General features: G+C 42.1%; 1 protein-coding gene across 1 annotated transcript in view; it reads right to left on the bottom strand.

Moving 5' to 3' along the window:
- Nucleotides 1-15,411, bottom strand: part of col15a1b (collagen, type XV, alpha 1b) — a 34,290-nt gene extending 18,879 nt beyond the window's left edge. The window contains exons 1-14 of the mRNA XM_061084844.1: nt 15,015-15,411; nt 11,331-11,518; nt 10,716-10,925; nt 9,191-9,343; nt 6,931-7,005; nt 6,496-6,582; nt 3,552-3,655; nt 3,006-3,057; nt 2,724-2,897; nt 2,585-2,611; nt 2,417-2,479; nt 2,224-2,301; nt 1,936-1,998; nt 1,703-1,852 (exon numbers count right to left, since the gene is read on the bottom strand). Of these exons, the coding sequence (XP_060940827.1) occupies nt 1,703-1,852; nt 1,936-1,998; nt 2,224-2,301; nt 2,417-2,479; nt 2,585-2,611; nt 2,724-2,897; nt 3,006-3,057; nt 3,552-3,655; nt 6,496-6,582; nt 6,931-7,005; nt 9,191-9,343; nt 10,716-10,925; nt 11,331-11,518; nt 15,015-15,411 (1,821 nt within the window). The remainder of the gene's footprint in view (nt 1-1,702; nt 1,853-1,935; nt 1,999-2,223; nt 2,302-2,416; nt 2,480-2,584; nt 2,612-2,723; nt 2,898-3,005; nt 3,058-3,551; nt 3,656-6,495; nt 6,583-6,930; nt 7,006-9,190; nt 9,344-10,715; nt 10,926-11,330; nt 11,519-15,014) is intronic.
- Nucleotides 15,412-15,834: the final 423 nt, after the last annotated feature.

The following is a 15,834-nucleotide window of genomic DNA, read 5'->3' as shown; positions in this document are numbered from 1 at the left end:
TTTGTATATGTTATACCAGTTTTAGAACATTTTAGTACAACACACAGCAAACCGGAATTGTCACATTCCATATTTGTGATTGGATTACACAGAAAATAAAATCAAAGTTCTATAATGAAATTAAAAATTATTCATGAATTTCAAGATATAAGGCCCACTATTACGTTTCTCTATAAAAGTTATGTACAAAATGAAATGAAAGTTTTAATCGAATTGGTCTGGGGTTTTTCTTGTATTGCAGACGGTGCTGCAGCCCCGTCAGCATTACTACTACTTCCAGCATCCTTTCAACTTAGTTCACAGAAAAATTTAAATTCACTTATTATCTACTTACAACTATGCGGATGGAAGGGTGGGTAAAGTGTTTGAGTCCACAAAACACTTCTGGAGTCACAAGGGTTGAAAACAGCGTTGCAGCCAAATCCAATTCTATTGAAGTTACTGGAGATAATTTTTTTAACATAATAAAAATAACAGAAAAAAACCTAACATGCCTCCATACTGCTTGTGTGGTGTCATCCAAGTGTGCTCCGACATCAAGCTCTCGCCCAAAGACATGCATGGACTTTTGGGCTGAAACACCACAAGCAGTATGGAGGCATGTTATGTTTTTTTTGTTTTTTTTATAATGTCTGAAGAAGGAATTACCAATAACTTCAATTGTATTGGATTCAGCTGCTACACTGTTTACCCCTGAGACTCTAAAAGTGTTTTGTGCACTCGAACACTTCACCCACCCTTCCAGCGGACCAGTGGGGAGTGGATAATGAGTGAACTATCCCTTTAAGGTGAATTTTAACTGGAAAACGAAAAAAGATTCATAAAAAGCATATACAACTATATGCTTGAATAAAGACACACAATATATAAAGATTACAAAGACAAAAGATAGACAAACACAAGTATTACATGAAGGGGAAGAAAAGGTTTTCACACATAATGTAATTGTAAGACAGAAAGCACAACTTTCTACGGAGGTGAAACTTTTATAGGCAAACTTTAACTCAAAAAGCTTTTATTTGTTCTTCAAATGTTTTTCTATGTCGTCAGCCTGTTTCAGTAAATCATCCTCTGCTTGATAAGAAATCAATGTTTTTGGTGTTATTACATTTTAGAAGTGAGTGTATTCCAGTGAGATCGGTTCAGAGTTTGTTTGCATATTTGCACTATTGCACACAATTTAACTATTGTTGTTCTATTTTTCTCTTGAGCTGTATATATATATTTTTATATATACACATTATATTTTCTATTTAACATTTTTTATATTCTATTTTATTCTATTTTATACTATTTCTATTTAACTTTTTTGGTTGTAATTATTGAGCATTGCTAGAAGAGAGCCTGTGACTCAAGCATTTCATTGCCAGCGACTGCTTAATGTTATTGTTGTGCATTTGATAATAAAAATCTTGAATCTTGAATCTTGAATCTTGAGGGTGGACTGTCTTTTGAAGCAGCATTTGAAACCTTATCAGATTTTAAAGCTGTAAATTTAATGAAATGTGTTTGTGGAACAAGAGCAGCCTCTGTGTTCCTCTATATAAATAACTCAATCATAAAGCAACACTCCAGGGCTGTTACACGCCTCAAATTAACAATGTTAATTACACTTTCTGATCTGCAGGTTTTACTTCGACCCATATATTTGAAACAGAATACACTGTAAGTTTGATTATGTCCTCTGGTATCGGTGACTTACTGGTATTCCAGGTTTGCCTGTGGACCCGTCTCTGCCGGGGACACCAGAGGGGCCATCGTGACCAGAGGGGAGGCCTTCAGCTGAGTCAGGTAACATGTCAGATCCAGAGGCACCAGGAGGCCCTGGAGGCCCTGGTGGGCCAGGTGGACCCTGGGAGAAGGAGAATAATATTTTTTTCAACTCTGTCATTTCAAGTAACAGACACCTCACTTTTTTATTTGTTCTTATCTTACCCTGATGAGTTCAGTGTCACTGTCCAAGTCTTCAAAGCCAGAACCAAGAGCATCTGCTCCATACTAAAACACACACACACACACACACACACACACACACACACACACACACACACACACACACACACACACACACACACACACACACACACACACACACACACACACACACACACACGGAGAGCTCAGTTACGCTTCAACCATCTTGTCCTTCACTCTGACTCCATCAATAAATATGCTGGATTCTATCAACACACAAGTGGTAGAACGATGAACCGTGTTACTTACTGGTACACTGCGTGATCTTGGGGGTCCAGGTGGCCCAGGGAGGCCTGGAGGGCCTGGTAAACCGATTCCTGAGTCACCCTGTAGGGCGGGAAGCCAAGTGCATTTGGTGTTGAACATAAAAGTGAGCTGTACTTTACACAAAGATACATTTATGATTAGGTTTTTAGTTGCAACATGGGGGCTTCAGTCGCACCTTGTCTCCGCTTGGTCCAGCTTCTCCATCCAAACCTGGAAATCCCTGAGGTCCTCTCTGACCCTGGAGGTGAAAATACAATCTTGTTATAGTAGTCTATTTATCAACAGTTACACAAAAACATACTGATGCAGACTGAAGAAGAACTAAGGAGAAAAAATGACTTACTGGGTCTCCTGTATCACCCTTGTTTCCCTGTGAAGCGTGGAAGGGTAAAAGTGGGTGACACAAAAAGAACAGTGTAGGATTCATGAGGGATAGAGCTTATGATCTGATTAGTTCAATAAAGTTTTGGAAACACACACACCTGCTGTCCATCTCTCCCTGGTGGTCCAGTGGATCCGGGGGTCCCTGCTGGCCCTTGGGTCCCCCTTGATCCAGGATGAGCTTGCCCAGGTCGAGGGGTCGGTCCTGGGGGACCGGGTGGTCCAGGTGGTCCGGGATCTCCACGCTCTCCTTTTATCTCAGGCCTTACATGACCCTGGAAATTCAAATAATTATGTCATATTATTTATAAAGGTGGTGTAGACAATGTGTAATAACACATATTGATGTCTGTTGTAATGTTTTGACTGACAGTGACACTTACGTCTCCTGATCTCTCTCCTGCCTCCTCTGTCTGGTGTGGCCCTGTTAACAAAGACATCCTCATGTTTTACTGAACAGTTCCTGTGATTCAGCCAAACTGTCGTCTGACATTTAACAATCATCTCCAGATTCTCACAACGAAACGTGAGTGTCACAGTTAATAAATGCTTCTCAGTAAAGTTACTGAGATTTGGTTCTTAAATCAGAGCATGAGCAAGTGTTGGTTTCATTACAACTGTAACATCTGTATCTGCTATTTATACTCCTTTTGCTGATATTGCAAACAAATTAGTATTACTGTCTCAATTGATTATGGATAAACTTGAACAGTAACTTCTTTTTAATCTTTATTTAACCAGACAAAAGTAGCTGTGCCTTGCTTAAGGGTACCCCAGAATCGGAACCAACGAATGCTAAGATGCACCAGTTCACAGGTGGGCTTCTCTTATATGTAGATTTCTGTTTAACAGACTTTTCATATTAACTTCAGATCTTTGCTGTGAAGCAGAAAGTAAATTAACAAAGCATGTGATTCTGACCTCCTATCATTTCTTCATTGCTCTCTGTTGGTGTCATGTGACCAGAAAACTCTTCAAGCTCCACCTCCGGAGCCTCAGTGGGAGGAGCTCTGACTGGATAGCTGTCCTCCCCCTACGAGAGAAGGAGAAGATCAGTTGGTCACAGAACATTTTAATTCAAAATTCAAATTCAAAAGTTATAATGAAATATTGAAATGGCTCTTATAACATATTAAAACATGATGCATCCTGTTTGTGGCAAGAGGGAAAGTTCACAGCATGATATTGTGATTAGTCGTTGGTTTTGGTTCTAATTATTAATACTTAAGTACGAAGTCATAGATATGTTGAAGGATTCAGTCACGTGTGACGAACCAGCAAATGGAGATTTGCACCAGTATCTTAATATCCAGAGCCACACCACTAAAATAACGTAAGTAAAAATAAGGAAGTGATAATGCAAGCAAGAATAATAATCAACATATGGTTACTCAGCCCATACAAATGAACTGTAAGAAATGTTTTTATAAAGCGTAGTTTGAAATGTGTAAAACCCAGAAGTTAAGGGTCATTTAAAGATAATGAAAAGCCTTAATTTACCGACCTTTATCCTGCAGGATAATATCAAAAACATGAGATTGTCAACACTATTTTCTGGTGTAAAAAACTAAGGCTTTCACTTTGACTTTAATGGCTTGCAACAGTTATTCAGCTTTTGAAGGACAGTTTAGTTTGAAGCTTCAAAGTAAGTGTTGATTATGGGATGTTTGGGGTCAGACGGACTTCCTGCTTGTGGGAGGATGAAACATGGCACTGGAACAGGGAAGAAATACAAACTCATACACACGTACAGAAGGAAAGCTGTTTTAGGGTTCTGATGATAAGATGCGGGGTGCAAACACAAGAGCAAATGCAACAGGCCTAAGGCCGATTTATGTTCTCCGTCTTTTCTAAAACGGACAGATAAGACCGCCCTATCCGCCATGGAACGCCCTCTACGAGGGCCTTGGACAGCTTTTCGTGCACCTCGGATTTTTTTAACTGTCCGTGTTTATTTCGGAGACCCCTTCCGTACGACGTCATTTCCGTACAACATCATTTCTGTTTTTTACATTTCCGGACCTCAAACTTCCTGCTTCCTTCCCTGTCACAACAAACCCAAACACAACTATGATTCTACGATTAATGTGACGTGTGTGTTAAGCCAGCGGTGTTGTCCGGCTGACGGTGACTCGTTAGAGCACTGACGGCATGTGTGCACGGTCACATACGGTTATAACGAGCTTTCATAACGGCACTAGCGGGCTATGCTAGCGGGCTAGCAACCATGCTAACTGCGGTGGTAACAGTGCAAAAACCCGCTGTCAGGACTTCAATTCCACTTCTATCATGACACTGTTTCTATAATACCGTCAGGTTAAGGCCAATTTATGCTTTTGCGTATTTTGTAAAACGGATAGATAAGACCGCCCTATCCGTCGTGGATCGCCCTCTCCGAGCGCCTCGGAGAGCTTTACGTACACGTCTGATTTTTCTAACTTCTCCGTGTTGTGTCGGAGAGCCCGCGGACAGCTCTTGGCTGTGATTGGTCCGCGAACGACATCATTTCCGTACGACGTCATTTCTATTCGACGTCATTTCCGGACCTGTAACTTCCTGATTCACAATAAACACATACATAACTACGATTCTACGATTAATGTGACGTGTGTGTTAAGCCAGGGGCATGTGTGCCTGGTCACATACGGTTATAACAAGCTTTCAAAACGGTGCTAGCAGGCTAGGCTAGCGGGCTAGCAACCATGCTAACTGCGGTGGTAACAGTGCATAACCCCGCCGTCACAACTTTAATTCCACTTCTATCATGACACTGTTTCTATAATACCGCCAGGTTAGAAGCAAACACTGGGTAGTAGTTAGTGTCGGGAGTCCCTGCTGAATGTGTGTGGAAGCTGAGGTTGAAGCTAGCTGGGAGGGGAGCTAGCTAGCTCTGTGTAGCCTCAAGCAGATTCAAGCTGTGGAATCAGCAACACAGTTCGGAAACAAGACCGGGGAACCGCTGCGCTAAGAAACGATAACATCAGCATCTTGACCCGCTGGGTGTCACTTTATTTAGTTCTGTTAGTTGCCATGGTTCAGTGTGTGGGACGCAAGCTAACAGATGTAAACAGAGACACGTGGACTTCTTCTTCCCAAATGGGGTAGGCTTCTCTGAGCTCGTCTTCCGTTGCGCCACCTATGGGTTTGGCGATGAATTTTTTCCGACGTACTGTGTCGGAGAAGTAAAAATCAAAAAGACTCTTCGCCCCTCGCTGAGACCTCTCCGAGAAACGGACACGTAGTAGTATATAAGAGCCATTAGAAGCAAACACTGGGTAGTAGTCGGGAGTCCCTGCTGACTGTGTGTGGAAGCTGGGGGGGAGCTAGCTGGGGGGGAAGCTAGCTAGCTCCGTGTAGCTTCAAGCTGTGGGATTAGCAACACAGTTCGGAAACAAGACCTGGGAACCGCTGCGCTAAGAAACGATTACATCAGCATTTTGACCTGCTGGGTGTCACTTTATTTTATTTAGTTGCCATCGTAGCTACACTGTGTGTGAGGGAAGTGGGGAGTAAGTAAATAAACAGCGTGGAATTCTTCTGATAACTCGTGAGGTAGGCTTCTCCAAGCTTGTCTTCCGTTGCGCCACCTACTGTTCTGGCGGTGAATTGTTTTCAACACGGAGAGGTATAAATGAAAAAGTGTCTGTCCGATCCGTCCGTTCGTCCGTCCGTAACGGATTCGTAGAAGCATAATGGAGCCTTAACACACACACACACACACACTGAGAGCATCACAAGATAACGCCATCTTAATAAACGTGGTGTGAAGCTGTGACCTCAACAAGCATACCAGGGACACAAACAATATTTAAGACTGAATATATTCACTGCACAAAGATATGTGTATGAAGTGATGCCATCCATCCAGCCTACTTGTGCCGTGCCGTGTTTGTTCTTGGTCATTTCCTCCTCCGTCTCCCTGTCATCCAGAGCATCATCTCCGCTGGCGAATCCCGAGGCCTTTGTCAAACATCACATCAAAGTGCTTGATTCAGAAAAAAACAGGCTCAAAACAAGATGTCACAGATGGCGTAGTGCTCCAGTTTAACCAAACAGAGAATTACCTGATTAAATTGTTAATTACTTTGAATACATCATGTATAAAGTTCTATTTTATTTATCTAACTGTTTGAATAAGTCGTTTGTGTCTTAACCTCAATAAATTGCCTGCCTGTCAGTGGCAACCAGTTTGACAAAAACTTCAGAAAATGCTACTAGTGTGCGTGAGTATGTGTGTGTGTGTGTGTGTGTGTGTGTGTGTGTGTGTGTGTGTGTGTGTGTGTGTGTGTGTGTGTGTGGGTGTCTCACATAAGGATCATCATCTTCACACTGCTCCTCAGCCACCCTCGGATCATCTTTAATCACAAGCTGCTGAATGGAGCCCTGGAGAGACACAGTGACAGTGTTAAAACTAACAACCAACATAAACTGACTCAGGAAACTGTCTTGAATATTTCATAGACTCCTAGGATGTGAATTGGTGTTTGCAATAAATTACTTATCACTTTGCCGGTGGATAGAGAGGATGAGTGACATTATAACTGAGCTCCTCAGCATAATCAATGGAAACAACATGATATACAGTATGAGTCAATATTGACTGGGACCATGAAGCTGATCACAAATTACCAAAATAAACTCCACTATTTATCCAGTAAAGACATGACGAAATAATATTGGGTTTAATTCACACACTGACTTACGATATTTGCTTTAAGTCTAATTTCTTACAAATTACAATTGCAATATGAGTTAACTAATTACCTGAGACAGTTTAGGTCAAACAAAAAAGGAATATAATCTTAAAAAGTTTGCTCTCTCTCGCAGTAGAGGAGCGCCACACACAATGGAGTACCGTCAACATGGAGACCAGATTTCTAGAGATACATGTTAAACATTTACAATACTCAAACTCGCTGCATGGCAGTCATGTTACTGGTTTAAATGGCTTCTGTGAGAACCCAGAGAAAGAAGTTCACTCCTGTGGTCAACATTCACATACAAACACACGCTGATGACAAAGGGCCCCATACCATGACTGCTTTCCTTTGATTCAAGACAAGACAACACACACACACACACACACACACACACACACACACACACACACACACACACACACACACACACACACACACACACACACACACACGCAAACAGAGTGACCCAGATATTTCAGGCTGGACATGACTGCTGCATGCACATATTGAGTGGCTACGCTTCAGATAACCCGCTCAGAAAGTCAAGCTGCACCAAACAAAGAAGAATGAAGTGGGAGTGACCACATCCAGTCACCATGGCAACAAGATCAGCAGCTTGTTTTGTGAGGACTGTTTGGGTTGGACTGGCAGTGAGTGTGAGTGTGCAGGGTGTTTTAGTTGTTCACTTTTTTCTTATGTTCTAATGTCTTTTTTTTTCACCTTAGAAGACCCTGTCTGTCATTTCATCTATTTCAATGACATGCATACAAATAGGTTTTCCCCTTCATCAGAATATTGCAGTAAACCTACTACGTTATCACATTTGACAGACTTGGCTGCAAAGGCCCTGATCCGACCACAACTGAGCCTTGACCACATGTCAGTCCTGTTGATATCTCCGACTTCTGCATCTGCTACTGCTTTACTCCTCCATCCTCTCCTCCATATCATCCTTCTCTCTTCCTACTTCATCCTCTCCTACCTTCATGTCACAGCCAGCACAGGATGTGGACTAGAGATGAGGTGGGGTGGGTCACCATGACATCTTGACCCAGTTTAGACTTGGCTGTGAGAGGTCCAGATTGTGTTATAGAGATGGATTAGTACTGTAGAGTTCAGCCATCATGTGGTCTGGCAAAGATCAGAAGACATGAAATGCCCCATTCCTCCAAACTCTCTCATCAACGAGTCACATCAGTCAACAGAACTGCTGCTCGCTGGAAGTTTGAGTAAAACCCAGAGACGGCTGTATATGAAAATACCAGAAGACTTCAAAAATTCTGAAACAACAAACAAAAGTCTGACAACAACAATGATGCCACTGTCAAAGTCACTGTGAGATCACTTATTTTCACCCATTTTAAGGGACCGTTGAAACATAAACAATTTTCATGGGCAAACCCTTACCTCCTGTTTACTTCTAAGTGGAGGCCGATAAAACTTTGTCTTCCTGTGGCGAGTTCAGGTTTTGTAAACCTTGACCCACAATATATATCATGTCGGAACTACTCACTACTACTACTATCACTTCTGACGTCATCACTTATAATCCAATAAACATCATTTTACAATCAGCTCATATCATATGAACTTTTTAATTGTTATATTTGCAAAGTGCATGACCGTCTCTCTGCAGACTGAATAACTCTCCAGAGGAGAAAGACTGGGGGTGGATGATTTCAACTCTTTTACATGATAATCAGAGGCTAGAGGACACATGCACACACCTACTCACACACATTAACCAATGTAATCCTGAGGCCAACAGCACAGACCAGACAATGGCAGCCAGACATATTCCCTCAGAACTCCTTGTCTTCTTCCTCTGGATTCAGACATGCGTTCACAGGCACAGGTTATTGACTTACCACAAACTTGTCAAGCCCCGTGTTTCCTGCGTTAGCAACAAAGATGCCTGAGTTGTGAGAAAACGTGAGTCTCTCCGGGCTGCGATGGAAAGTCGCCCTCTCTGCCTCTCCACAGTCCATGTAGAGACGCACCTCATCGTGCTCCACCACCACCTGACAGAAAGAGCAAATACACACTAAGTATCACTTAGAAATGTATTTACAACTCTAGGGGTTTCAGTTGACATGAGGCCTTTGATTGTGTTAATTAAACAACTAGGAATATATTATCTTTCCTAGAGCAAAATTGTCTTTTTATGGTTGGGGTCAGCTTACATTTTATTTTAAAAAGCTACCATTAATATAACACATAGGCATTTTACATGCTTTATATACATTGTTTAAAATGATAAGAGTCTTGTGGAATGAACTGAAAAGAATTACTTTTATTTTTAACTCATAAGTTAATGTTCCCAAAGTGTTTTAATAAACAAAGAGAATACAGTGAGAGTTAGAAGAAGCTTTTATAGCTTTTAAAATGTTTTGCAAACATACAATCAAAGATGTTGGCAATTGCAGAAACAAACTATGCAAATCAATGACAATGAAATACAAGAAATACAATAATTTGACAAGGCCTGGCACCTCAGTACATCTCAGAGCTCTGCTGCTCCCTTTCCATCCCCAGATCTTTAAGATCCTCAGACAAACTGCTCATGGCTGTCCCTCGCTCGAGGCTGAGGTGTAAGGGGGATTGTGCCTTCACTGTAACCGCCCCAAAGATCTTAAACAGTTTAACTCTTTCCATTAAGTGTTCCCACTCTGCTGAGTCTTTTAAGGCTAGACTGAAGACCCACATGTTCTCTCTTTTGACTGCCCTTGACTAAATCTTCTACTTGTTTGTTTTAGACTTGTTAGCCAATTATGCCAAAGGGTTTGATTTGTGGACTCATCTTAAGATTGCTATTCTTTGATTTTGGTTTTATCTTCTCTTATTCTATTGTTATTTTAATCGGCTTTAACCATACTTTTATGTTGTTTTTATCTTCTCTTATTCTTGTGTGATTTTATTGTACAGCACTTTGGTAAACTCTGGTTGTTGATGAAATGATTAGATTGTTTTTGATTTGAACGGTAATGGTAACATAAAAGATAAAAGAAACGTATCACCGAGTTAATCAAAACAATGATGTAAAAGCCATTCTGTAAAAGTGGGTTATGAGAAATACTAAAAAGACAAAAATTCTAGTCTAAGTATTACAGGTTAATTATACCCTGTCACCCTGAGTCTTCAGCCTTGACTGAAGGACAGCTAAAAGGGATGTATTGATAGATCTCTATCCATGGACTGCTGAACCAAATAGCTCAGTGCTAAACCCTCCTGAAAATCAAGAGATATGAGAGATATGAGAGATATGATTTTGCTTTTGTCATTTGGTTTAAAGTCTTGCAGCCTCATTTTGTAATTAATTACTGTCCAGTATCAGTTCAATAAACTGTGACTATAATTCAGCATATTACATGAACTGTTCCAGATGATGCTCACCGTGAACCGTGTCCACTGGTCAGTCATGTCGGGGACACTGAAGGCTGCAGCTTTGTGGCTGTGGGACACCTGCTCTCTGTCAGTGTAGTACAATAAGATGCTCTGGAGGCCCCCCCGCACCGGAGTGAGGGCCAAACCCAGCTCCACCACCTGCTGACCGGCGTCTGTGATGGCAAAGAGCATGCCCCCCCTCGGACTGGACGGTCGCACCTGCAGCAAAGACGAGGTAGACGACAGCAGAGGTCAGGAAAAACTTAATGCTTCAGAGCAGTGCATGCATCATATGAATATAGCAGTTCTACAAATTATTCCCATTAAAACCATTCACTCATTCTGTATTTATTGTAACTAACCAATAAGACTGTTTTCATGAATTTCAAGGAGAAAAATTAGGACCTGAATTGATGTGCTATATCATCAGAATTCCACCAGGTGGAAGCACAGAGAGGTTCTAGCTACCCATTAGATGTTTTACATCACAATAAATTCCTGTGATCTGATAAAAGCTAAGCAACATTGTTGTGTTTCAAGACCACTGTATCCAAAGCCATGGTGAAGTCTTAATCACAGCATGAGGTTTAAAAGGTTAGAGAGTTCATATCTCAGTAGCGTTACCGTGACGATGATGGCAAAATCCTTGTAGAATGACCCCGGCACGAAGGTCTTGGTGAGCCGGCCGATGTTGGCTTCGGGCCCAAAGATGTAAGCTGGAAACCCTTCATATCCAGGAGTGAAAGAGACCGAGGGAGGGAGCGGCACGCCAATTAACTCAGTCAGGTCCAGATGCCCCCCCGAGCCTCGCTCTGAGAGAGACACAGAGAGAGAAGACAACGTGAACATGGGTAAATGGAAATAAAGAATGAGCGACAGGTGGGGAGAAGCTGAAGAAGATGTCCCTGTCCATGTGCTTTGTATCATAGTACTGATGATCTGTGCCCGGTCTTTTTTTAATTTGATTCAGAACTCTGGAGTCTCCTCATCAGAATATCAAAGTTGGTATCAGTTTAAATGAGCAAGAGATCGCCCTCAAGATCTGTTCTTTCATTTCACTTCCTGATACACTACATTACCACTGATAATTCTGTTTTCCTGACAGAGGGATCACTTGACTGACTTTATCTCTGACTCCAGAGCTGCAGGATCCAGATCTCACACTACTCAACTATTATCATTAATACAATTACTTTTAAATGGTGCTGCTATCATTAACTAAATCATTATATCCATACAAACTATCATATTTATTTTCATTGTGACAACCAGTCAGGCAGAGCTTAAATATGGTTACACAACTGTTCCTGGTCTCTCTCTTCTCCCCCCCCCCCCTTGAAACCCTTTTCCCTCGTCTTTTACTTGTAAGTTGCTCGGTCGTTCACAGCATTACAGAAAGGAAGAGAGGTACATCTGAATCATCCTGACACGACTGGGATTTGACTCAATCTGATCCTGACTCTGTCCGCGCCTCGCTGTCCTGCCTCACATGGACCTAATCCTCCGAGAGAGAAATGCACGCAAGCACACAAGTGTGGCCAATTAGAGTATTTAGCCTGTACGTGATGAGACGGTTTCACATTCCCTTGATTCCTTCCACTATGGAGCCCGTCTCCTGTAGCGACAAACTCTCATCTCCGCATTCCAGCCAGGCTCACCCCTGATACCTACCTATAGGTCTGCTATACACACACAGGTCAAATACACATCTCACCCACATGAACACACAAGAACTCCAGGCCCGACAGCCCATCATTTGGGGGGTTCTAATTCATCAGCCTGACCAACTGGAAACAGTTGATTAGAGGGTTTAGAGAGTGTGTGTGTGTGTGTGTGTGTGTGTGTGTGTGTGTGTGTGTGTGTGTGTGTGTGTGTGTGTGTGTGTGCGTGTGTGTGTGTGTGTGCGTGTGTGTGTGTAGGTGGCTGACATCTGAAGAGTGGTCCTCTTTACATTTATGCATTAAATATTGCAAACACAGGTGTTGTGCTTGTGGCAGGTACTCAAGAAACACAGACACACACACAAACTCCTTTTGCACAGCCTGCTCATGCTAGGAGTATTGCACCTTTGTTCCACCTTACTGTTCTGTATAGTTGCCTTAACCCAGCAGCAGAGGTACTTATGATTCTGTCATGATTCTGGCAGGCTCTAAACTCTTGGATAAAGAGTTTTTGAATTTTGTTGGACTGTTCTAATTATGGACTCTTTTGCTTATTTCACTTTTACCTGTGTTTCCTTGTTTCAGATTTGTTTTCATTCATGTTAAATTTTGTATTTCCTGTTTTATTAAAAAATATGTTTCTGTTCCATTTACTTCCTGCCTTTGTGTGTTTCCCTCCAGTTTTGCTGCCTTGATGTGTTTCACCTGTTTGTCCTGTGCCACCTGCCTCTAGTTTGTCATCAGTTCAATTTGTATTTAAGTCCTCAGTTCTGTATTTTTCGTGCCGTCTGTTTAGTCATTAGCTTGTCTCTGTCAGTTTTGTCTCCAGTGTTTCCTGCCTTGTTTTCTTGTCATGCACACTTTGAGGTTTGCCTTTGTTTTTTCCTGGGCCTGCTCCTTATTTTGTGCTATTTGGAATAAATTCAGTTTTTTTGTATCGGATCTTCCTCCTGCCTAGCTCCTATGATGTGGGTCCACCTGCTGTCTTCACAAACCCTGACAAAACCAGACTGTTGACTGTGTAAAAGGGAGAATAAGCATTATGGGACAGTGAAACACTGATATGACATAAAACACACTGCGGATGCTTTATGCTGGCTTGTTCAGTTTAATGTACACATGCAGAGGCCACATAATGTGGGGTCTTCTTGGTGGTGATGCCTTGCCTGCAGACAAATCCCTCTCCACTGAATCTCCATCATGTGATAGGGATTAAATCGCTGATTCTTCAGAATAATTCATGCTGACATCAGATGAGGTTTTAAACACATATCTCACACGATGGATGTTCAAGGCCTTCTCCCCTGATAAAACACGGCAATGACCGGATCTAAATCCTTTCCGTATATAGCTCGTCCATTCATACATTCATACTCAGACAGGTAAGTTACACCGGTGTCGTCAGGTCATTCAAACAGTAAATCACATCATTCTTTCAGTTTCATTCATAGTTTTCCAACCAGTCTTCTTCCTTTGTGTCATTTTTTCCCCATTGTGACTCCCTGCTCCTGAACCTAATCCTCGTCATGCTCATGGCCACGTGGATGCCTGATCAACTTGTGGAGATTTATGGATTTATGAACCCAAGTTGAACAACCCCCTCGACGGTGCCATATATAACCTTTTAAATCCACTCGACCCTGACGTGCCACACAAAAGCTTCCTGCTCCTTTGTTGTCTAGAGATCTCAGCTTCTTACACCGGCAGATACTTCTGAGTCACATACCAACGTACCACAGGAACAAAAAGCACAAATTCAGTTCTGCGTCACACACAGGGACACTATTTTGCATTAAGATTAGATAGTGTAGTTAAGCCTAATTTCTTTAACACAGTTTTACTGTAATCACATGTTAACACAAAATATAAAAGCTTGACTCTATTTTCTTTACTGATATTCACTAGCAGCAATTGCTCTGTGTTTTTGGTTTAAATACCGAGATAATTGTCAAAGCTGCACTTATTAATATTTTCATCTGAACAATAGATAATACACATTTTGTCATTTTTTAAGGGTTGCTCAATATAGTGAATTACCCACAGGGAAAGACGGTACCACTTCCTTATTCAGCTCTACATCTTTAGCATCTTTCAGCAGACTGTTTTGGTTTAACATTGTTTAGTTTCTTCTGGATGAGCAACTGTTTGCTAACAGGTTCCCCATATTAACGGATATGTCAATGTTATGTTTGCAACTTGTTTCTGCCGCCCCCAAGTGGCCAAACAGAAAAACAACGCAATGGAGGTTTCAGGGTTTATTATTTCCAATATTAGAGAATGGTCCAACCAATGAACAACATAGAAAAAGGAAGAAAAAACATTTCTAGTGTAAAAATTATGTCAATTCTCCTGACATTTCACTAATCTCTGCTTTTATGGGGGAATACTGGATAGTAAATACTAGTTATATTTATACAATATATAGATCATTCCAAACTTGCTGGTCATTGGCAGCCTGTGATAATTGACAATGGCAATGCTTCTCTTTCAAAGTTTGAATTTGCGGATCAATTTGCTGTTATGCAACCTATAAACCTTTCTAGATTTGAATACTAAATATGAAGCAAACCAACCCAGAGTAATAGTGTTTTCATGCTAGGGACAGATTTTCGGATATACATTTGAAAAGCATCCCAGTAACACTCACCACTCTTCCAGTGTTTCAGTGGTTTGTTTTGGGACCTGGTTTTGCTGTCTGCACCTGCACTCTCCTCTGCAGAGAACCTCCCAGGTTCTGCAGTGCTGAGGCCAGAGAGGAACTCTCCAGGCCCGGCTGAAAGAGCCAGTACAGACCCCTCTGTCTGAGTGCCACCCTCCACACTTTCCTCCGTCATCCCGTCCTTCACTCCCACTTGCCCTGTCGTCCACGGGGTGTCAGAAAAGCCCGGGGAGGAGATGGATGAAGAGGTGGTAGAGGGAGGAATGGAGGGAGGAGAGGATTCTGAGCTGGCTTTTGGGTTTGCCCAGATGAAACTCCACCATTGGGCTTGTGCAGGAGAGCAGAGGTGGAAGAGGAGAGCAAGAGAGAGACAAAGGGTTCCCATCCTCTTTCTGTGTCACACACACACTGATGCACACTGATCCCGTCCACTGTGGTCACAGAACACTACACATGTGCAGGACAGGTGCTGTGAGAGGAGGCACATGCAGAGTCCTACAGAATGTGTCAAAGCAAATCTCAGCACTTCAGGAGATCCGGGTCACAAGACAGATACTCAAGTTGTGTCTTTTCAGCCTCTTTCTGTCCTCTCTGCTGCTTCTTCACATTTCTCTTCTCTTCTTCTCCCCTCTCGTTAGAAGTCCTCGCTCTCTCCGTCCGTCTCTGTCTCTTGCTCTGTTTCTAACTCCCTGACATCTCTCTCTTTTTTGCGCCCCTTCTCCCCCCCCTTGTGTAATTACTCAGTCCCCCTCCTCTGGCACTCCACCACACAGCCGACTTGGTTTTCTCTGCCCTCTTCCCTCAGACA

This window comes from Limanda limanda, chromosome 13 (genome assembly GCF_963576545.1).
Source record: "Limanda limanda chromosome 13, fLimLim1.1, whole genome shotgun sequence".
Classification (NCBI taxonomy): Eukaryota; Metazoa; Chordata; class Actinopteri; order Pleuronectiformes; family Pleuronectidae; genus Limanda; species Limanda limanda.
This window is presented reverse-complemented; position numbering and strand designations above follow the sequence as displayed.